This window comes from Pinus tabuliformis, chromosome X (assembly GCF_031772625.1).
Source record: "Pinus tabuliformis cultivar Carrire ecotype Pingquan chromosome X, CPIR1, whole genome shotgun sequence".
Classification (NCBI taxonomy): Eukaryota; Viridiplantae; Streptophyta; class Pinopsida; order Pinales; family Pinaceae; genus Pinus; species Pinus tabuliformis.
In genome coordinates this window covers 62,420,284-62,442,993 of record NC_142308.1, presented here as the reverse complement: position 1 = coordinate 62,442,993, position 22,710 = coordinate 62,420,284, and the positions used below count along the sequence as shown (strand labels likewise).

The 22,710-nt window shown below is 39.4% G+C and overlaps 1 protein-coding gene across 1 annotated transcript; it reads right to left on the bottom strand.

The window, feature by feature from the left end:
• Positions 1-19,729: 19,729 nt before the first annotated feature.
• On the bottom strand, positions 19,730-22,391 carry LOC149138330 (uncharacterized). The gene is made up of 4 exons (XM_089448764.1): positions 22,175-22,391; positions 21,855-22,091; positions 21,362-21,493; positions 19,730-20,080 (listed from the first exon to the last, which is right to left on the bottom strand). Exons 2-4 carry the CDS (start codon positions 22,077-22,079, stop codon positions 20,000-20,002), a joined length of 438 nt encoding a protein of 145 aa, XP_089304890.1. The 5' UTR covers positions 22,080-22,091; positions 22,175-22,391; the 3' UTR covers positions 19,730-19,999.
• Positions 22,392-22,710: the final 319 nt, after the last annotated feature.

Here is a 22,710-nt window from a genome sequence, read left to right as displayed (position 1 = left end):
CACAGTAAAAGAGGCAATGGTTTTCAAAGACATTCTTAATCTTTTCAGCAAGGCTTCAGGGATGGAAATAAATTTCTCCAAATCTACTATTTTCTTCTTCAATACGCATCGTGCAGTCCAATCTCATCTTTCTAGGCTGTTGGGGTTTAAAATTGGTTCTCTTCCTTCCAGGTATTTGGGAGCCCCCCTGACTCTCAAACCTTGGAAAAAGAACCTTTGGGAGAAAGTCCTTGACAATATGGAAAGAAAATGCAAACATTGGACTAATAGGGCTCTGAATTTTGCAGGTAGGTTAATTCTTACCAAAGCGGTCCTGCAGGCTATCCCTCAGTATATGCTCTCAATCTTACCAGCTCCCAAAGGAATTCTAGATCGCATGAGAAGCATCCAGCGCTCATTCCTATGGAGTGGAAACAGTGAGAAACAAAAGTGGTCGCTGGTGGCATGGCAGAAATTATGCAGGCCTAAGAATAGGGGAGGTCTGAACTTGGTCGATCCCTCTGTGGTCAATAGGATTTGCGGGGCTAAAATCTGGTGGCGGTGGATTTCAGACACCAACTTACCATGGGCTACGTTGTGGAAGGAAAAATACAGACCGAATAGTTCCAATCTAGATTTAATAAGGATGCAGGACATGCCCACTGGCTCTCCTATATGGAATCATGCCCAAGTAAACAGATCCATTGTTCAGGATCATAGCTTCTGGGAGATAAGGAACGGATCCCAGGCGCTTTTCTGGGAGGATGCTTGGCAACAGTCTCCGAAATTGGACACCCCTCAATTCCAAACTGTGAAACTTAATTCCCAAATCCAGGGCAATTTCAGAGTTAACCAATATTGGAACTCCACCGGCGAGGACCCGGATTGGCGGGAATGGACAACCTTCAACTCGAACCACAGGGAAGATATCCAGGACACCTATCAAACTTTAAATCAAACTCTCCTCAAACAGAAGATCCGAATAACGGCTGAAAATGATAACCTCATATGGGGACCAAAAGGCAATGGGGAATTTTCACTGAAAGAAGCAAGAGACATCATTGAGCGGGAAGGGCAGCCTGACATCATACCCTGGACTGCTAAAGTTTGGGACAACCTTCTATGGCCGAAAATCAGAACCTTCCTTTGGCTTCTAATGCAGAGGAAAACCCTAACTTGGGAAAACTTGTTGAAAAAAGGATTTACAGGAACTTCTAGATGCCCTATGTGTCTGAAGGAAGAGGAAACCATAAATCATCTCTTCAACTCCTGTGAGTGGGCATCCTAGCTCTGGCAATGGATGGAAGATATTCTGGAAACGTCTGATAGGAAAAGGGACTCGATTCAGGAAACCATTAGCAATTGGCGAAGGAACTTCTCTAGGATTCAGAGGGTGGAAAGTATTTGGAAATGCTTCTCGGGCTCTATAACCTAGACAACTTGGAAAGAGAGAAATCGAAGGATCTTCATGGAGGAAGCCAGAAGCATTGACTGTGCGAAAGAATCCATAATAAGTAACATCAAACAGCTAATACAGGTTAAGGGCAAAATAGAAACAAATGAAAAACCAACTGCTCAGGACCTGCGCATTCTAAAAAGGTTTCAACTGGAAGCCTCCAGCAATCCACCTTTGGGGGTAAACAGAGCTCAACCTTCTACACAGATTCAACGATGGCTTCATCCACCAGAAGGTAGCCTAAAATTAAACTTCGACGGAGCTTCTAGGGGCAACCCAGGCACTGCCGGCATCGGAGGAGCCATTCGGAACCATGAAGGAGACATCATCCACATCTACTGCAGGGCGCTAGGTGTTTGTACGAACAATGAAGCAGAGTTCGCCGCACTCGAGCAAGGATTGAAGATTCTAAGTAACATGAGACGAGGAAATATCATTGTGGAGGGTGACTCTGCTTTGACCATCTCGGTGGCTAGACGACTGCAAGCAGGAACAAAAGCCAACAAGGCCACCAAGCATTGGAGGCTTGCTAAGGCAACGGAAAGTATAGAGGAGATGATAGCCGATTTGAGAGGCATTGTTTTTCAATCGGTGAGAAGAAAGGCTAATGGGCTGGCGGATTTCCTGGCAAACCACGGGGCTGACAATCCGAATACAGTCACAAACAGCTGTTGGCCAGAAATTACATGCCCAATTCTCAAGGTTACATGTGCTCGGCTAGCAGCAAACGATTCAAATCAATCTTAGCCGATAATGGCTTGGATAACAGCGGGGAAGAGCACACCTGCGACAGAGTTAAAGGTATGATTGATCGCAAAGGGAGAGGGGTTAAATGGCGGCGGCAGACCAGCCAACCTAGCGATCACTACAGATCGTGCCACAAGTTTCAAAGCACCAAGAGAATTAATACCAGATCACCTGGAAGAAAACCGTATCAAAAGAAATCAGTAACATTTATGCTCGCGGTGATTCAGTCAGGAAGGCTCAAGGTACACAGCATGGGGAATCGGAAGGAGGGCAAACAGGGTCTGTCCGACTCCATCAGTTTCCATAACGATCGATCAGAGGTACATTACACTTGGCAAATTGATCAATGGTTCACACGCCACCACATTCATTTTAAATCGACCGGCATCAGCCTCGCGTGTGTGAACCTCAATCGATTTGATGGTAACAGTACTCTTATCTTCAGCAAGATCCAGACCGACTTCAGAAGGATCAACACCCGCAAAGGCTATAAAGCTAAGGGTCTTTACTCTGTTCTCATTACTGTGTCTTTTCATAGTGCAGACTTACCTTCAGGGAGCGAGAGGAATTCTGGTTGGAGGAAACATAGCGAGGTCAGGATGGAAGCCAGCGGTTGCCGGAGTGATGCAGCAAATCAGGACCTGTTGGAGGCGAGGCAAGGATATGAAACCCGGGCTGCCGCGAGGAACAAGCGCAAGGTTGAGGAGCTGGAAGCGAAGGTGAAGCAAGCGGAGGATGGGCGCACTGTTGAGGAGATTGCCGCGGAGGTTGATTGGTTAAGGGACCCTGGCACACCGTCGAAAAGGGCCACGCAATTCGTGAGGACGAAGGCCGAAAGTTGGCGAACCAAAATGCTAATTGCCAAAGCCCTGGAAACTGTGGAGAATGAGAAGCAGAACATAGTTACTGAAGTGATTGTTACGGAGGAGCAGATGGGGAAGATAATAAACTATAACAATACTCTGGAAGGGCGGATTAACAAAGTTCATGAAGCAGTTCAAGTTGTCAACAGGAAGCTCACCCTCCTCATCCAGATTCTGAGAGACACGGTCAATGCAGCTCCCGGAACCTCGCAACCTGCCAAAACAGGGGCAGAGGAAAATGAAACTATTGAAGCAATGCAAGCCAGGATGGACACCCATATGCGGCAGATGGGACTGGATACCATCAGCCAGATGGGAAAATATATCTAGCTTCATTCCCGGTGTGGCTCTCTTCGGCTTTATATATGTCTCTGTTACAGTTTGTCTATGTCTCTGTTTCAGTTTGTCTATGTGTTTGTCATACTATGTTCTGTCTTAGTTGTGTCGGCTGATAGGAACAAGTTAAGGTCAAGCTGCCCTGCGAGGTATGCTGTTTACAGTCCTGTTTTGATGAAAACTCTGAGCAGATGTTTAGTCATGGTTCACTGTAATTTCCTGCTCTCGATCCGCCATCGCGGTTTTTTTGTACTATATTCTGTTATATAATATAATCTCCTGACTTACAAAAAAAAAAATAAGAATGGAAATTAAATAAATTAATTAAAGTAAATAAAACAAGCGAGCGAAAAATAAAATAGATGAATAAATTAATTAAAATGAATAAAACAAGCAAACGAAAAAAATAAAATAAATAAATAAATAAATAAAAATAAAAAATAAATAAATAAAATAAAATAAAAATAAATAAATAAATAATAAAAATAAAATAAAACAAGCGAGCGACAATAAAAAAAAAAAAAAGGCGCCCAGGAAAAACAGCGAAAAAAAAAAAGGGGGAACCAACGAAAGCAAGAAAGGGCAAGACTAGGAAGAAAGGGTCGGGATCCAGCAGCTACTGATCTTCCAGCTGTCATCTCTATTGAGATTGCTCAACCTTCTTTCAATTTCAATAGCTTCTCTGAATTTATGGTGATGGAACAGAGCAACCCTGGCAATAACCTTGGCCTCCTCAATACACACTTGATGCTTGGTCTTTTCCGCATGCTCTGCTAACGCTGAAGACTTGGTTCTTCCATGTTTTAGGTCCGCTGCATGTTCGCTAATCCTTTGATAGATGGAGCGTCCTGTTTCCCCAATATAGGGGGTCCCACAAGAACAGGGGATCAAGTAGACACCCTTCATATCTTTAGGATCAATGGGATCTTTCACTGATCTGAGGGATTTGCGAATAGTGTTGAGGGGCCTGAAGGTTGAGGGAATATCATACTTCTTAAGAATCCGAGCAATCTTGTCAGTGGTTCCTTGCACATAGGGAAGATGGACCCCTAGCCGGCGCTCTTTAGGTTCTTTTTTTATTAATGAACTTTTAGAGGCTTTTAAGAACACCTTCTGACCTGAAGGAGATGGGATTTCTCTTTATCGAAGCTCTCCCTATCAGAAATCCTCAGGGCTCGAGTAGCGAGTGTGTTAAGAACACCCAACTTTTGAGCAGGGAAATGATGGGAATCGGCATGAAGATACTGCTCAGTATGCGTTTTTTCTGGAATACTGAGTGTGAGAGAGAACCATCATTATTCTTCGATATAAGGATATCCAAGAAAGGGAGGCAACCATTGACCTCTTTTTCCATAGTGAACTTAATGGCAGAGGACTGACAGTTGAGGTGGTTGAAGAAGAGATCTAACTCCTTCGAGCCATGGGACCAGATGACATTAGTGTCATCTACATACCTTTTCCATAGATTGGGAAGGAGAAGAGCTGAGGCTAAAGCTCTGGCTTCGAAATCTTCCGTAAAAAGATTCGCAACAATAGGGGATAGGGGTGAGCCCATGGCAACACCACAGGTTTGTTCATAGAACTCACCTTCAAAACAGAAGAAAGTGGAAGTGAGACAGATCTCAACAAGATGCGCGGTATCAGGATCTGTTAGGCGATAGATCACTGCCATGGCTTCCTTTATAGGGATACAAGTATAAAGGGAGACCACATCAAAGCTCACGAGAATGTCTTCTGGGTCAAGCTTTATGTCCTTAAGCTCTTTAACGAAGGAAGCAGAGTCTTTTACGAAGGACTCTGTACGGCCAACCAGGGGTTTGAGCTTAAGGGCAAGGAACTTGGCTAGAAGGTAGGTCGGGCCACCAATGGTGTTGACAATAGGCCTCAGGGGGGTCCCTTCTTTATGAATCTTAGGCAGCCCATAAATCCTAGGGGTAATTGGACTGCTTTCAATGAGCTTATGGTAAAGAGAACTCGTAGAGCTATTAGACTTGATGGCAAGAGCCACCGATTTGGAAATGTTCTTAAGAGGGTTCTTGGACAGTTTTCTATAACTGCCACTATTGCAAAGATGATCCAACATCTTCTGGCGGTAATCATCTTTGTTAAGGATGACCGTAGCCCCTCCTTTGTCAGCCCTCAGAACTACAATATCATTGTTCTGGTTTAAGGATTTAAGGGCAATGAATTCCTCATTGTTGAGGTTTTTCCGATGGGGCTTAGCCTTTCTTAAGACCACCGCACAATCTTGCCTGATAGTGTCCTTAATCTTATCAGGTAAATCTCTGATCCCAAACTCAACATCGCAGATGATATCGTGAACAGGAATCTTCTTAGGGGCTAAGGCGAAATTTAAACCTTTCCCCAAGACTTTAAAACCGCAGGGGTGGAAACGAAACTAGAGAGGTTAATAGCTTTATTATTACTATGAGAAGGAGGGGGGATTATATTAGAACAAGGATTATTTGCCTTACTATTATTATCATTACTAATTTCTACTATGCTATTATTACTATTATCATTATTATTAGGAATATCATTATTACTACTATTATTAATACCATTATGGCTATTAAACAAATTATTGTTATTAAAGTCTCTACATGAATTATTGAAATTGAAAGAAGGCCGAGCAATCTCAATAGAGATGACGGCTGGAAGATTAGTAGTTGCTGGATCCCGGCCCTTTCTTCCTAATCTTGCCCTTTCTTGCTTTCGTTGGTTTCCCTTTTTTTTCGCTATTTTTCCTGGGCGCCTTTTTTTTTTTTTTTTTAATTGTCGTTCGCTTGTTTTATTTTTTTTTATTTTTATTTATTTATTTATTTTTATTTTTATTTATTTATTTTTTTTTTTTTTTTTTTTTTTTTTTTTTTTTTTTTTTTTTTTTTTTTATTTTTTTCGCTTGCTTGTTTTATTCATTTTAATTAATTTATTCATTTATTTTATTTTTCGCTCGCTTGTTTTAATTACTTTAATTAATTTATTTAATTTCCATTCTTTTATTATTATTAGTTTTTTTTTTTAATATCTATCTATTTATTATTATTATTATTGTTATTTATTTTTTTATTTATTTTATTATTATTATTATTATTTATTATTATTATTATTATTATTATTACTATTATTTATTTATTTATTTATTTATTCATTTTATTTTATTTTTATTTTTGAATTTATTTATTTATTTAAAATGAAATTAAAATCTTTTTACCTTAACTTTGATAATTAAACTCTATTCATTATTATTTTTATGTATATTATTCCAATAAGTTTCTAACCAACCTTTGTATATATATACATATTATTTATACTTTAAGTCCCATTTAAAAAAAAAAAAAAATTCTAACTAACCTTTAACAATTTTTTATATTTTTATTTATTCACGTAATTTAACTTATAATTTTTTAATAACTTTCTAACTAACCTTTAACAATTTTTAAATTATTTTATATTATTATTTATTCTCATAATTTAACTAATTTCCATTAAATCTTGACTTTGGTCCTAAAATCAAAATTAGATGTTAGTCAAGATAGTCGTTGGAGTCTCTGCTCAGACTATTTAACATGCTAAGCTGGATCTGTTTCTTCAACTTGTCCTGACGATGAACCACACTTGTTGGTTCAAAACGCGTCGACAAATGATTTATCTTGTGATTTACGCCGAAGAATTTCTTGTAAACCTGATATGGATCACAGAAGCTTCAATTCAACAATTGAATCCTTGCATGGAAAGGCCATTGCAAACAAGGTTCATCATTTTGAACAGGCACGCCTGCAGGTTTCAAAATTGAAGTCAGATCTAGCTTTTCTCAAAAGATGCAGAGACTCCTCCACCATCCCTGTCTTTGCCCAAATCAAACATCGCCTGCACTCTGCCCAGCACCAGCAGATCTTTCTGAAGGCGAGTTTGGCTTTGGTTCGAGTGGAAATCAGCAGGGTCAGAAATTCTCTTAATCTAGTTTCTCGTTCTCTTCTTAGTTTGCATCTAGAGCTTGCGAACTTGTTTTCGGCCTCCCTTTGGGCGATAATTGATACCTGTTCAGCCTTGAAGTCCATTCGAGTGGACGAAAGTCAGAAACAGAATCAGATGTCTAAGTTTCAGAGATTTACTGGGTATGCAGCATTTTCTGGAAGTGCTGCGGGTAGGGTTTCTCAGAGCCGTGTCTCTGCTGATCAAATTTCAGCGATTAGGGATTGGTTAATTGGGAACTCGGGAGGTAAATCTGCTGCCCTAGCGCCCTGCAGTTCTGAGCATGCTTCTGCATGTCCAGATCCAGTGTTGAACAGTCAATCTTTTCTATGCTCCGAGGGTTATTCTTCTCCTGTTCTGCCATCCTCTCCCAAGAGCATGGAACGGTCTTCTCCCCTCTGCGCAGAAAGGGATCTCAGTGTCTGTTCACCCGGCATTTTGGCGCATGCAAACGCTGGTCCTGATCGCACACTCACGGAGATTGATCTAGCTGGCATTTTTGTTTCTCATACGGCTAGCTCGATCGTGCTGCCGCGGTTGGATAGTTCCCTGGCCGTGTGCAGTTCTATCTCTGGGCGGAAGGAGCAGCTGCGGATGGACAGTTTCCTGGCCGTAGGCAGATCGGACTCTGTGCATTCCAGTCCTGCAGCGAACCGTTCTCCCGTTGCGTGCCCCTCGGCCTCTTCACGTGGTCAAAGCATGGAGGCCTCGGTTCCACATCGGTGCCCCAGCGCTGTTGCCCATATCAGTCTGCCGCATAAACATTTTAATGTTATTAATGGTTTTAACAACGAATCTATTAATATAAATAATAATACATTTAACGACTTTAACGATAATAATACTATTAATAATACTTTAGGTAATAATAATAATATCGATGTTAATAATTTAAATAACATGTCATTTAACCATAATCTCAGAGGTGTATATATATAAGAGTCTCTACAAAACAAGGAACAACCTCTCTTGCTCATAAAATAAGTTGGGATTCGTCTTCCACTCTGGAAAAATAAACGCCTAACAAATGCCAAAAGCATAGTGAAAATAAAATAAAGGGTGAAATAATAGAGAGGCTTCATGCACAGAGAGGTGAAGCAAGCAAATTAGTTAGGGTATTGAATAGGCCTACTGGCAAAGAAGCAATGTTTTTGATTCATTGAAGTGACCCGGTCGAGGAACTGAACAAACCTATTGGTAGTGGAGGAACACCAGGGACGACACTAAAACTCGGGTTATCTTAAACTCGCAAATTTACACTATCCTTCTCCCCAATTGAAACAATTAGGATATGGTGAGTGTTGTAAATGTGTTTTAAGATGAGGAAGGGAATAAGAGAGACTATTTGTAACCAGGATAAGTGGGGATGTTGTGGTGATCTACATGATGAATCAATACTTCTTGAAAGGCTAGACTTTATGAGTAGAGTCAAACCTAAACAAAGAATTTGGGATTCTTCCAGTGAATCGCCAAGTGTTGTAGCTGAAACAACACCCTCCAAAATTTTGTCTACATTCAAATTTTGAAGCCTCCTAATGATTGTGTGATATATCCTTTGATTCATTAAAGTTGTTCCACGCTTGTTGTTTGAGTTTCTAGAAGTGTTCAAGTTCCTTTCTAAAGAAGCTTGAAGTGTTGTCTTTTGTTAGAGGCAGCGCCAGCGCACTCTCTTGCATTAGTTGATCATATATATCGCCAGAACATGCGCTAGACATGCTCACATGGCCTAGTGCACTTTTTTATTGCAGTTGTCAGTTATGTTGTAAATACTTCGCCCTAACTACCGCACTTGGAGATTAGTGTCATTGTGTTGTCATTTCAATGTATACATGTTGGTTTTGGGTATTGTCCATATTCTTGACATAAGTTGGATTGTGTATGTGTGTAAGATCGTGTTCAGGACATGTGTATGCTCTTACTCTCTCTTTATTGTTCCACTGATCTCACACTTATTCAATTTTGAGGTTCTTCCTTGCCCTCAAACCATGTGCAAGCTATGAGCACATTCAAATTTAAGCCAAGTGACGAGCACATTGCACTCTTCTAAGCCTTAGTGGGGAGACTCTTGTCCCCTAAACCTGTGCTTTATGCCCATCCTGATGCCATCTTCCTTCACAAGCGCATTGTGCAACTCCAAACCACAATCACAAACTTCTTGTTGCTTACACTTTCACTTTGCATTAAGCCTTGATGAGCCTTGCCTTCATGAGCACATTACGCTCTCCTAATGGACAGTAAGGTCATCCGTAGGCCCTTGCATCAATGACCTGCGCTCAACCATGACACTACCTCTTAGTCATTGCGCACACCACATTCTCAGTCCTCAAGCCCCTAGCCACTGTCTCCGGGACCTGCACTTTACACCCAAGCTTATCCCTTTTTCTTTCCCTTGCATAGTGTGCACTTCCAGTGCCCAGAACTCCACTTCTTGCCTCTTGAATCTACACCCTGCGCCTAAGAAGGACTCTCTTTCATTCCATGTGCATTGTCCCATCACAGTCAACATCTTGCACAAGCAAAAAAGGTAGAATAGGTGATTTTGGGACTGGTATTATCTTGTCATGAGCAGATTTCATTTGTAGATATTATCATCTTAACATGGCAAATGATGTTCAAGGAGGTCATCAAGGAGAATTTTCAAGAAGACACTTATGGAGATGAGACAAAAGGACACCATCATGCAAGAGATAAAGGAATTATGAACTACAACAGATGGATGGTGACTCATGTTGACTTAGAAGGCTTCAATACTATATCTAGAACCTTTGGAGGGTGAAGAAGAAGTACACCCCAGATCTATCATAAAGAGTTGAAGACACGGCAGCAAAGAGAAGAACTTGGCGTTGACAAGTTACAATGAAGTCTCATGTCACATGTCGCCAAAATGTGATTTTCCAAAATATGGACATATGTATTTTTCCATAATTATGGTGGAATGTAATTTTGTAATTTCGAAAATTAGAAAATGTAAAATGTGTGGAAGCCCAAAAGCCACACATGGAATGTGAAAAGTCACTAGAAATCCCAAGAGTCATGTAGTAGCTGTAAAGTCATGTGGGAGCTCAAAATTAATGAGAGAGGTTAAAAGTCACATAGGAGGTGAAAGGTCACCTCATTTGTTATAAATAAACCATCATAACTCAAGTAAAGGACTTTTAGCCTTTGTTTCTAAAGCTTAGCATAGGAGAGAAGATCATTCTTTTGAGAAGCAAGTGGTGGCTTCATGTTCCACTATTGGGGCTAGTGATGCGACTTTGTAATTGTGTATCTTGACACTTTCACTTAATACTTTAAAGCTCTCAGAGCAGAGCATACTTTCGTGCATGTGTTGTGAATGTTGTGAGACTATTCATTCATTGTTTGCAATATATGTATTCACGTGTTAGAAAAATGAACTATTTCGTTGGCTTTGGTATATATCTTAATTGAATCATGCATTCTTGCTTTCATGAGCGTTGTTATTTTGTGAACTATTTTGTAGATTAATTAACGATTATTTCTATGTATATGTGTGTCTTTATTAGGGTAGTATTATTACTTTTCTTCTAAAGGCTTACTCTATCTTTTCTCATCTATGAAAGTACCTTATGCACATTGTAATTGTTTTTTTCACAAAGCTAACTTACTTGTTTATCTTGAAATTATATGCATGTTCTCTTATGTTGTTTATTGCAGCCAAGGAAAATCTTTAAGATGATTATAATCGCAGTCGAGCCTATTTCCCGGATGGGGATCCTATCTCAAACGGTGTGAGGTCTTGTTCGGACTTCATATTAGGGAGATCCCTTTGTGTTGGCGGCATCCAAAACCGTCAATAGAACTTTTGCCTTCACTAGTAAAAAATATTTGCCTTACTTTCTCTTATGGAAACTGACATATTTATCGTGTATAGTAGTTTAGTCGTATTGCACATTTTGTGAGCATTCTAGCATCATTCATAGCGTGTTTCATGCTAGAATAGATTGTATTTAAAATATATTTATTTCTATACAGAGTTGTATCTTCATATAGAACATGGGTGATACCCTATTCCCAGTGCACATGCTCCTAAACAGGTTGAATGCAATGTGTCTGTTACAGGCCTGCGAGTCTAAGGATTGTTGGAGTTATGATGAACTTATCGTTTGAGCATATAAATCATGAATTCTACGATGAGCTCAAGTCCCCAAGTTAGAGCCAAATGTTACTCACAAAAGTGGGCAAGCCTATAGGAGAAAACTTTTCTCCTATCCATAACAACTAGTTGGCTAGCCATATAGCTAGCAACCTCTGACAGCGACCACTAGCTAATGACATGCCATTATATCTCTACCACTTGCATCATCCATATGCTTCTCGCCCATCTAGCATGAGCACATGGACAAAAGTGGGCTTCTGATCAAAAGATATTTTAATCATCTTAGAACTGGGTGCTTATTCTTGTTTTTATTTCAACATTTGATATGGATTATGGGGCGACCTTGAAGGAAGGGTTTTCATTGTAATCTTGTTCTCTCACCTTAAATGGGGGGTTAATCTTCGATCCTAATACAGTGGGACCTCCCCTAATGGCCTAATGGGTATAGGAGGGGCAATACTTGGGAATTCTTGATTGAGATAATGTAGTTCCATCTATCCATATGTCATACTTAACACTTACCATCATACATTACATGCCCTTATCTCACATCCATTCTTCAAGTTCAACTGACCATTGGTTCTCTGAGATTTGGCACCCATACCTCTGCATACCTGCATAAGGACCAAAAATCTTCCCTAGGAGGTTGATGTAGCTAAAAGAAACAGAAAAAACATATCATGGTCGCGAAACAAAATCAAAAGAAAGAATGTCAAAATGCAAAAGATGGTTGGGACATACAAATTAACACATGGGAAAAAGCAGAGCATGAGATATATCTCACTCCTTACGGCCATCACTCAATTCTTGAGCACATGTTGCTCCATTACATCATAAAAAGGAACCCTTGCATGTCCCATCCCCGGTGACAATACACTGACTCATCATTAAGGGGTATACAATTGTTATATCATTCAAAGCAAGCTCTAACCCTTGAGCTATGAGCAGTAATACAAAGAAAAATCAAGCAAAAGTAAAAGGCGCATAAGAGAGGTGGAAAAACAAAGGCCGAGTTAGTAACTCGTGCATCCGCGATTGCTCCCTCCTTGCATCTATACACTTAGGATGTGGATCCCCCATCAAGCCAACCCCTTTGACCATGGAACTTGGCCATGAAGTCTTCTCCCCTCTGTGCCATCATTATTATTCGCTAACACCTATCAATTGAATTGAGGAAACATTACTTGCCCCTTAGGGGATGGAAACACCTAATAGTGTTGTCCTTTAGCCACTCCTGTCTAGGGAGAAAACAACATTGCAAACTCAAGGCCGTGATTTTGGAAGTAATCCTTATTTGAAGTACTAAATAGCCTATTACATTCAAGCTTGGTTCACTTAGATGCAATAACGATTTTGTCCCTAACGACTGGTTGCTTTCACTAGAATCTATTATGTGATTCTCAGGTGGTTCAGCAACCCATGTCTTGGGCACCTTACCCACAGATACTCGGGCCATCAAAGGAGTATATTGGCTCTAATAAGTGAAGCGTTGAGAGCCTTGGGCCTCCTAACAACAATAGCGCATCACACATGACCTTAGGCACCTCGTGCACCTAGGACATTATGCCACTTTGCACTGGATTTGATGATTATTCATGATGACACACCTGAAACCAACATGCCCCCAAGTTGGCCTTAGCACCTTATGAGGGATGGCAATTGATTCAAGGCCCAAATGAGGATGTTCTCACCTTCAGAGACTTGGGAGGGCTAGTAGCTCCTAGAAAGCCCTCAACGTTGGAGCAGAGATTGAAATTATGAGTTAGAGACCCATGGAGACCACGTTATGGTGCCCCAACTGGATCTTGGGACCATAGAGAGCCATTGAGGTGAATTTGACAACAAACCCTTAAATCATAATTTTTACATGCTACTACACCACATTGGACACCTCATAACACTTGGAAATGCCACTTGGAGCCTATTTCATGCATGACATCAGCTCTAGAAGGCTAGTGGCTCACACGTGTGGGGCATATTTTGTACTTTTGATCAGAAGGCTAGTGGGTTGGCTTGTAACCCAAGGTTTCTTGTAATTTAGCTTGTTATCAAGGACTTTTAGGCTAATATTATGATTCGTCCTCATATAAATGGAGGAGAGAACTTTTCATTTCATTGACCATCACTTGGACTGATTTGACCTCTTTTAGAGAATTTCGGCATTCTTGTATCTTTGGAGAGATGTGATATATGGAGCATTTTGTCTATTGGAGCTATATTATTGTCTTTAGAGAAGTTATCTTAGATCAACGAAAGGATTGTACATGCATGTTGTCTTGTAAGTGAGCTTTGTTATTGAATAAATTTTTTATTTTATGTCTAATGTATGGAATGTATTGATGATCTAGGATTTTTCTATTGCACCATTGTTTTGAAGATAAATTATATAGAAGTTGAGTATCATCATTGCATGCATTGCTCATGTATAATATGTGAATGACAATCCCCTTGGTGATTCTTCTAATTAGCTCTTCCGAGTGAATATTGATCCCTCACAAAGGTAAGAGTTAGGGTTTTGTTGTTAAGGCGTCAAAATATCCTTACTACTTTGCAAAGATCAAGCGATCTTTAACATCCATAAACTCCCTTCACCCAAGGGCAAGGCATTGGCCTTGGCTAATAGGTGATCAACCTTCATCTTACCCTTAAATTGACTTTCGTTCTCCTTATCTATCTATTTTCGACCCTCTTAAAGACAAGCGACCTCATCTAGGGCTTAGTGTGAATTTTTCTAGGAGGGAAATTTTTGGCATTTGAAGGATTTAGCACAAAGAGTAAAAGTGGTTGCCTCAAAATCATTCCTTCTAGTGGTCAATCTCTCCATTTTTCTCCATAATTTCTCTTGCTTTAGCTATTTTCCCTAGCAAAAACCCTAGTTTGTTTAAACTTCAACTTGAGGGCTTCTTGAAGGTTTCATGTGCCATTGTTTTGTTAGAATACATTGTTGGAAACCTTTTCTTGGTGCCTTGACCTTAGGCCACTCCATCTCACACGCTATTATTTGATCCCTAAGTCTAGCATGCCCTAGTTAGGCCCCTCTAAGGATGTGAATTGCCACCTTCTCATTGTTTAAACCTTGTACTTGAGCCATCCTTGGAACTCTTTGTGTCACCTTAAACCTCTAAGCCTAAAATATCTCTTGTAGGTGACTTATATACCGAGACTCCTCCCATTGGTGAAAATCCATAAAGAGCAAGGGGTAGTGGTTGTGGTGACAATGGGCCACTACTTACTTCTTTTCACTTGGTCTAGTGCTTTCCTTGTAGGGTACCCCTCTACAAGACTTGCTAGATTTTTCAGTGACATACCCATATACACATGGGTAGAATCGTATCATGAATCCAGGATTTCGTTCTTTCTATGAAATATTTGTTCTTTCTCTTTGCAATCCCATTTTGCTAAGAGTTGTAGGGAATTGTTAGCACCTTCTTGATTCCTACTTCCCTGTAGAAGGTATCAAAATCCTTTAAGATATACTCCCCTCCATTGTCAGCGATTAACACCTTAATATTTTCACTTGCTTCATTTTCTACAAAAACCTTAAACTCTTGAAACTTCCCAAAGACCTTATCCTTGGTCTTCTTGAAGTAGATCCAAGACTTTCTAAAAATCATCAATGAAAGATACATAGTAATGTTACCTGATAAAGGAGATGACAAGGGTCCACATACATCTAAGTGGATTAAGTAAAGAGTCACTCAACTTATGTTCATTACTTAGTAAAACAACTTTTCCATGCCTTCCAAGTGCATACCCCTTGCACATTTTCTTCTCAACCTTGAAGTCTGGTTCTTTAATATTAGCAATGCTCCATGGTGTAAGTGGTCTCCTGTTCCAAAGCTCACAAAAGATGCCAATATCATTCACTAGAGCTCTCATAGGATCCCTCTGCAATCTGTATAGACAACCCTCACAAACACCTCTAATCAATCTAAGCATCTCTTTGGGATGAGGAATGGCTAATCATCATACTCAACCATGTATGCAAGATTTGTCATCATTGAAACCGAAAGGAGCTTTTTAGTTATGCCAAGTATACACAAAACATTAGTAAGCTCAACTATATCACCTAATGGCATTTGGAATGAGATGGATTCCATTCCTGCAATTGGATATGTGGCATCGTCACCAAGTTCTACTTTAATGCTTTAATGCCTGCCTTCACTCCTCAAGCTTATTAAAGGCCCTCTTGTTAGAAATCATATGTTTGGAGGCTCCATTGTCCCCATACCAGCTGACACCATACATGGTGTTAAATGAAAAGCATATGACCATAGGGAAGTCTGTCTCAAGCTTGGATGAAAGTTCAACGGCTCATATTAATGCTTCTGCACTCCCTGCAAACTACTTCTGCTGCTACGACTTGCCCTTACCTTTCTTCTTATGACACTAAGAAGCAAAGTGCCCAAACTTCTAACACTTGAAGCACTTGATGTGATTCAAATCCCTCTTTCCCTAGTTAAAGGAACCTAGATTCTCTTTCTTTCCTTTCTGACCCTTCATGGGTCTTCCTTTCTTTTTGCGCTGCTTCTTCTTGCTGATGAGAGAAAGCTTTGCTCCTCCTCCATATACCTGCAACAATCTCCAATCTCATTTCCTCCCAAATGAAGTTATCCCATAGCCTCTGAAAAGTGAGAAGCTTATTTTGTGCATAGACCCCATGGAAAAAAGGTTGCCAAGAAGAATAGAACCCATTTAATGCAATGGGTACTAGCTCTTCACCCTTGACCTCCTCTCTAAACACTGCAAGTTGATCATGGAGTTCAATAATCTCCATCATGTAGGTACCTACAACATCTATCTTGCTCATTTGTGTGGCTTTAAGCTAACTCAATAACATCTACCTTGCTCATTTATGTGGCTTTAAGCTTACTCAATAACATCTTCTAAGTTCTCACTCTAAGAGTTACTAGAGCATCAAACATATATTTTCCCGTAGTTTTCACTTAATAACATCTTCTAAGTTCTCACTCTAAACAGTTACTAGAGCACTAAGTTGCAGGAAACGTTGGAGAAGGGTCCATTTCTGGTTGGAAACGAAACAGAAACGAGGAAACTCGTATTGTACGGCCTGGAAACTTGTTTCTGGCCGTATTGGCCCGTTTCTCGAGGAGGAAACGTGGCTAGTACAGCCGGAAACGCGTTTCTAGGTCGTACAATGGAGTTTCCTCTTCTAACTTGACTTCTTCTTCTTCTTCTTCTTTTTTCGCCTCTAGTTTTTTATTGAGTGATTAAAATATTTTTTTGGATGCTTCTAGATGCCTCTCAAGTTATAAAAAAAAAAAAGGATTTTTTGAGTGGGGCAGCCTAATGTTCAAGCCTATGGCCCTAGTGTTGATATGCAGCTCATGATAATGTTAAATTCTCAAATTTTTAACATTACCATGAAATGACTCGGGATGTTTGAGAGTAATTTCGCCCTCATTGGATTTCATATGGAGAAAGTAGAATTTTAGATCTCACTCAAGATCCAGCAGACTTATCTGTTTTTCAAGATTTTAGGATTGGGGGGATTGCAATGTTTCCATTGGATTTTGTCATGTACTAGGGTATGGAACTTGTATTTAATCAAGAGAACCAAGCCCTCCATGCAAGGGAGACACCCAATAATCAAAAGCATGTAGGGTACTAGGGTATGGAACTTGTATTTAATCAAGAGCACTAAAGTCGTTCGACTATGTAGGAGGAGGCTCCCAATCAAGCACAAGACAAGAAATTAGAAATTTCTCGTGGCTGATTTTGGATATTGTTATTTTCATTATGTGATCATTCATGAGTAAATGCGATGTAAATTTAGAGACTTATAGTTTATGCATTGACAATTGACAATTTAATCATAATGTAATAAATTAGAATGTATCATATATGCTTTATGATTGCACATATTTCTTAAATGTCCTTATATATATATATATATATATATATATATATATATATATTGCGTTTCCTCGTTTCCAAAATTTGGGGGGGTCACGTTTCGTACCCATGCCCATTTCAGAAACTCGTACCCATTTCCCCATTTCGTGCAACTTAGCTAGAGCATCAAACATTTCAGAAACTCGTACCCATTTCCCCATTTCGTGCAACTTAGCTAGAGCATCAAACATATCCTTTCCCGTGGGTTTCGTGACAATGTGAGGGATCCAATGATCCTTCACAAAGTCAAAGATGACTCACTTGACCTTGGCCATCTTTTTTCTATGATCTGCCAACAGCAAGGGATCAATATACTCTACAACTAGTTCCTCCACAAAGTCCCATAGATCCTCCAGATCCAACATCTTTTTTCTGTGATCTGCCAACAGCAAGGGATCAATATATTCTACAACTACTTCCTCCACAAAGTCCCATAGATCCTCCTGCTCCAACATCCTGCTCCGACATCTTTACTGAACACTTCCACGGGACTTAGTTAGAGGGGCCTCCCGATCAATCTTCATATCCAACACTGAATGTAGTCGAATGGTTGCACGGGAATATTCTGCACAACAACACAGATCAGCAATCTGACAATAAAAACAACCTGATATTGGTCCACTATGCTATTCTCAAGCACGGATCAGGGGCATCTCACCCTTGAAACCTCCCGACAACTCCCTCTCAAAAGTAGCGGCCATACTATTTGTTCAAGGATTCCTAGAAGGTTTCAGCAAACCACTTTGATACCATAATGAATTTTTCTAGCACATGGTAAACAGATTCTGCTCGTACAGGAAACTGACATACTCTCAATTTAGAAGCTAATCAAAACTGCAATTTGAATCTCGCTAAAATCTATAAACACGCACAATTAGAAAACAGAAGATAGAACACGTAGATCACTATCAAGAATCCTTCTTACTGCTAATGCATTACTGCTGAATAAAATCTGCTGCAGGGAAATTCACTAGAGAGAAATTTCTGTCGAATATATAAAACTAGAAACGCTCTCTGTACAGATCTGTACCCTCACACATCTCTTATAGAATCAGGTGAGTGGCCTAGGATTACAAAACTGGATCTGCATGCCAGATAAGGTGGAGCATTTCCACCTCAGAATATGCACCTTATCTATAGTCAAAGTCAGAAAATAGAAATTACTCAATAAAACAAACACCACTGTCCCTTTCATTTTAGTGCCTTATCTCATTAACTGAAGATAAAAGGAACTTTATCCCATCCTAAGACTGATCGCTGATGAATGATGGCTAGCACATGCATGCATGCACGCACTATCTTTATCTGAACAGAGCACCTCTTCCTAGATCTGTTAGTGTGCCGTTCTCTATCTTCTACAGGAGAAATTATGGCGCTGCTGAAAAGGAAAATGCCCAAGACAGTCTCACATTTGCTGCTGAAGAAGACTTCTTTGGAGATACTTTCTAACAAGATTAGCATGATATATAAACACACCCATTTCCTTTGATAGCCATACACACATACTAGAATTTCTAACGTCATAATTTCCAAATGCTTTGTGTGTTCCATGGCATCTTCTCTCAAGTAGAATCAAAGGTCCAAAGACCTGTACATTAGGAAGTGAACGAATGGATAACACTAAAGTGAAATGTATATACTAAATATACCACGAGGGTAACAAATAAATATTGACATAAAGCTTCAAATTTTTCGATGAAAAATGAGCCTGAAGAATAAGCAATTAGAAACATTAACAAACATTTATAAACTGTTTCTTGCTTTCTAACAGGATTAGCATGATATATAAACACACCCATTTCCTTTGATAGCCATACACATTTACTAGAATTTCTAATATCCATAATCTCCAAATGCTTTGTGTGTGCCATGGCATCTTCTCTCAAGTAGAATAAAAGGTCCAAAGACCTGTACATTAGGAAGTGAACGAATGGATAACACTAAAGTGAAATGTATATACTAAATATACCACAAGGGTAACAAATAAATATTGACATAAAGCTTCAAATTTTCCAATGAAAAATGAACCTGAAGAATAAGCAATTCGAACCATTAACAAACATTTATAAACTGTTTCTTGCTTCGAAACACCATTTGTAAAATGTATTTTACCAAAGATGCATAAGCATTGTACTTATTAAGAAAATAATTCAGGAGGCACCAAATACAAGAGTTCAATACAACGATAAGCTTTTTAATAAACGCAGGGTAGCATTGCCATGCAGGGCACACCAATCACCGATTTGCTACATGAGTTTCCAAAGCATCACTGGACTCTGGCATGATTAGCATTCAACTTGCATTTTACGAGATAGTAAAGATACATGGACAGGGTATCTCTAGAACATGACATCATGCCCCTGAGTAACAAATCTAAAAGAAATCTGTATAAACAAAACAAATACATTTCCAACTGGCTTATCACATATTTCCTTAAAATTTGTGATAGACAACCTACCATAAACAATCCAAAACTCAAACCGGACTGGACGATCTCTTATATCTAAACAAGACTGGGGACTTGAGGCTGTTGTGCAAATTACTGCATACACATTCCATGACAACCTGTACTACAAACTTTCAAATATAATCTGAGCTCCCATATCCCTCTCAAGGAATTATGAGTTTTTCTCCAGCATAGATGGTGTCATCAGTGTACTTATTTGCAGCTTTTATTTGATCAACTGAAACCTGCACTCAACCAAGGAAACAGAACCAGTTACACAAGTCCTATACAATGGATAGAAGGGAATAACATGGCAACTTAGTTTCACATGCATTCAAAAAGCTGAACAGCAACTACGCTAAGAAATGCTCTACAATAAGGTGGGACAAAGAATAAAGATACTTGATAAATAGAGTCAGACCACTCAATTTCATAAATCGAGTTTGGCCGATACTTGTATTCCCTTATTAAAGATAACAATAAATATATACATTTGCAATGCTTTCTTGATTTCTTAGAATTGGCACCACAAAAGCAGATCTAGCCCCGGTACTGGGAATTAGGCATTAATGCCCGATGACGTGGATAGTTTAAAAATCACTAAAATCTCTTTCTCACGCAACACTGTAATCAAAACATGGAAAATTCTAATAATACCGATTTGACAACTAATTAAAAAATCAACATATAGTATATGCTGAAATGAGTTAATAAATTACACTCATATGGAAGAAATGGAACCATGTAAAGCACAATTTTGATTTCAAAGATGTCCAGTTTAATTCATAACAGGTAACCTAAGGGGAACATATGTAATGAGACTCCATACAAATCAAACAATAGGGATTCCTATCCACACTACAGACTTACCCCTAATCATAGCTAATCTAAAGACATAGAGATACTCTGGAAAATCAGAATAACTAAAAACCCTAACATGAGGGGTAACCTACAAGGTGGACACAAATATATATTCATCTTCATCTAGTGCCTCCCAAAACCATTACCCACAACTTTTTCATCTTATCATTAAACTCCTCGGTCAAAAATTTCTCTTATTTCTCTTATCTCATTTCTACCAAAAGACTTTGCTTAATTCATTATGGATTGCTTAATTCATTATGGATCAGAAACTTGAATACAGAAAAAAGAATACAGAAAAAAGAAGATTAACAAGCACTCCAACCACATCTCCAGTGCACATTTAACCCTATGACCGAAATCGTGAGCTGTTACACTATAGTGATTGAAAAGTTAAACCATGATGACTGAAAATTCGTAAACATTTAGACCGAGAGAGTGAAAATTCGTAAGCAGGCAGTGTGAGCCTCGCAAACCATGGTGAAAACGCAGGTGCATGATCGGCATTGAGCCCTGATCTTCACCAGCTCAAACTCAAAATCAGAAAAAATAACTCAAAAGAAAAAGACAAACAATTTCATGGGTAACAGGCAAACAACAATCTTATCTTATCAGCAGAGGGGTGAATTTTCATTTAACATGTCACTAGAAGTCTCAGGACTTACCCCATACTTCCGAGAGAGACCCCAAAGAGTATCCCCTTTGAATACCTCAATCGTTTGGCTCGACTTCTTCTTGTTGCCCCCCTTGTGAAACCCAAATATATTCACTTCTTTTACAACATCGTCGATTTTCTCCTGCACCCGAATGCACTCTTAATATACACCAAAAAATAACAGGCCAAAACACATAAAAAATCAATATAACCTAAACCCCAGTCTTAAAACATCTGTAGAACCCAAATCCCATTCTGAAAAACCAACATTACCTAAATACCATTTTCAAAATTCAATAGAACTCAATGTCAATTTTCAAAAATAATAGAACCCAAATTCCATTTTACAAAAATCAATAGAACCCGATTCCCAATTATCAAAAATCAACAAAACCCGAATCCCAGTTTTCAAAAATTAATAGAGCCCAGCTCCCAAGCTATCGAAAATGCATAAAATCTAACCAAGATAAGAGGCCTCTGGCACTTAAATATAAGCTAAATACCTTTACAGTCGGTTCAGTCTGGAGCTGATCCGGTACATCTCCAACAGCCCCATCTGAAGGTTGAGGTGGGGAAACCTCTTCAGCAAGCTTTTTAGACTTAAAGGCCTTGAACAGACTCGCTGCAATCCCTGTAAAGACCACAAATCCCGCTGTTGTGGCAATAAACGTATCTTTGCCCTTGCCATCCCCCCCTCCGCCTTTCTTCCCAGGCTTACCTTCTGACATTGTTCAGAATATCTGCCAACACAGAGAGAGAGAAATGACATAAATTTAACCATATGATCATCAATTCAATTCAGCTCACATTGCATTGCACTTACTGGCTTTAAGTTCCTCGTCCTCCGGCTGATTTGCTCAGGGACTGGATTACAATTGTACATTAATGGGAACCGACCTGCAGGGCCAGCCAGTCATCCCTCCTCCGGACCTATCCCGAGCCTTTGTATCGAACCTCCCCTAACTGTAGCCTCGGAACTACAGGGGAAATGAGATGTTCGGTAAACATTTGTTGTTAAGTAATTCAGTACACGTTTCGCACATGTGTTGGTGCAGAAAATGCTTCGCATTTGTGTCGGATTTTGTGTTTGTGTAAATCATGCCCTTTGAATGTGTGATCTAAACCAAATTGTTGTTTTTGAGTTTGGCAGAGTCCTAACAGAAAATATCTTTGGAAGAGGATTTAAGGTATTTTAGTGAATGGATTTGTGTTTACCTAAAGAGAGTGATTGAAAGCTTTTTGCTTGCGGTTCAGTAGCCCCTCCATGTGTAAATGAGATTTGGTATTAAACTTTTAGCTATGGTTCAGAACTCCATGTGTCAATGAGGTTTGGTATTAAATTTTGATATTTTAATTATG

Coding starts and splice junctions, on each gene's coding strand:
- LOC149138330 (XM_089448764.1), bottom strand. CDS start 22,079: ATGTCAGAAGGTAAGCCTGGGAAGAAAGGCGGAGGGGGGGATGGCAAG. Junction 21,494..21,854: donor AGACTGAACCGACTGTAAAG/GTATTTAGCTTA, acceptor ATTCGGGTGCAG/GAGAAAATCGACGATGTTGT. Junction 20,081..21,361: donor GTCTCTCTCGGAAGTATGGG/GTAAGTCCTGAG, acceptor GGTTGAGTGCAG/GTTTCAGTTGATCAAATAAA.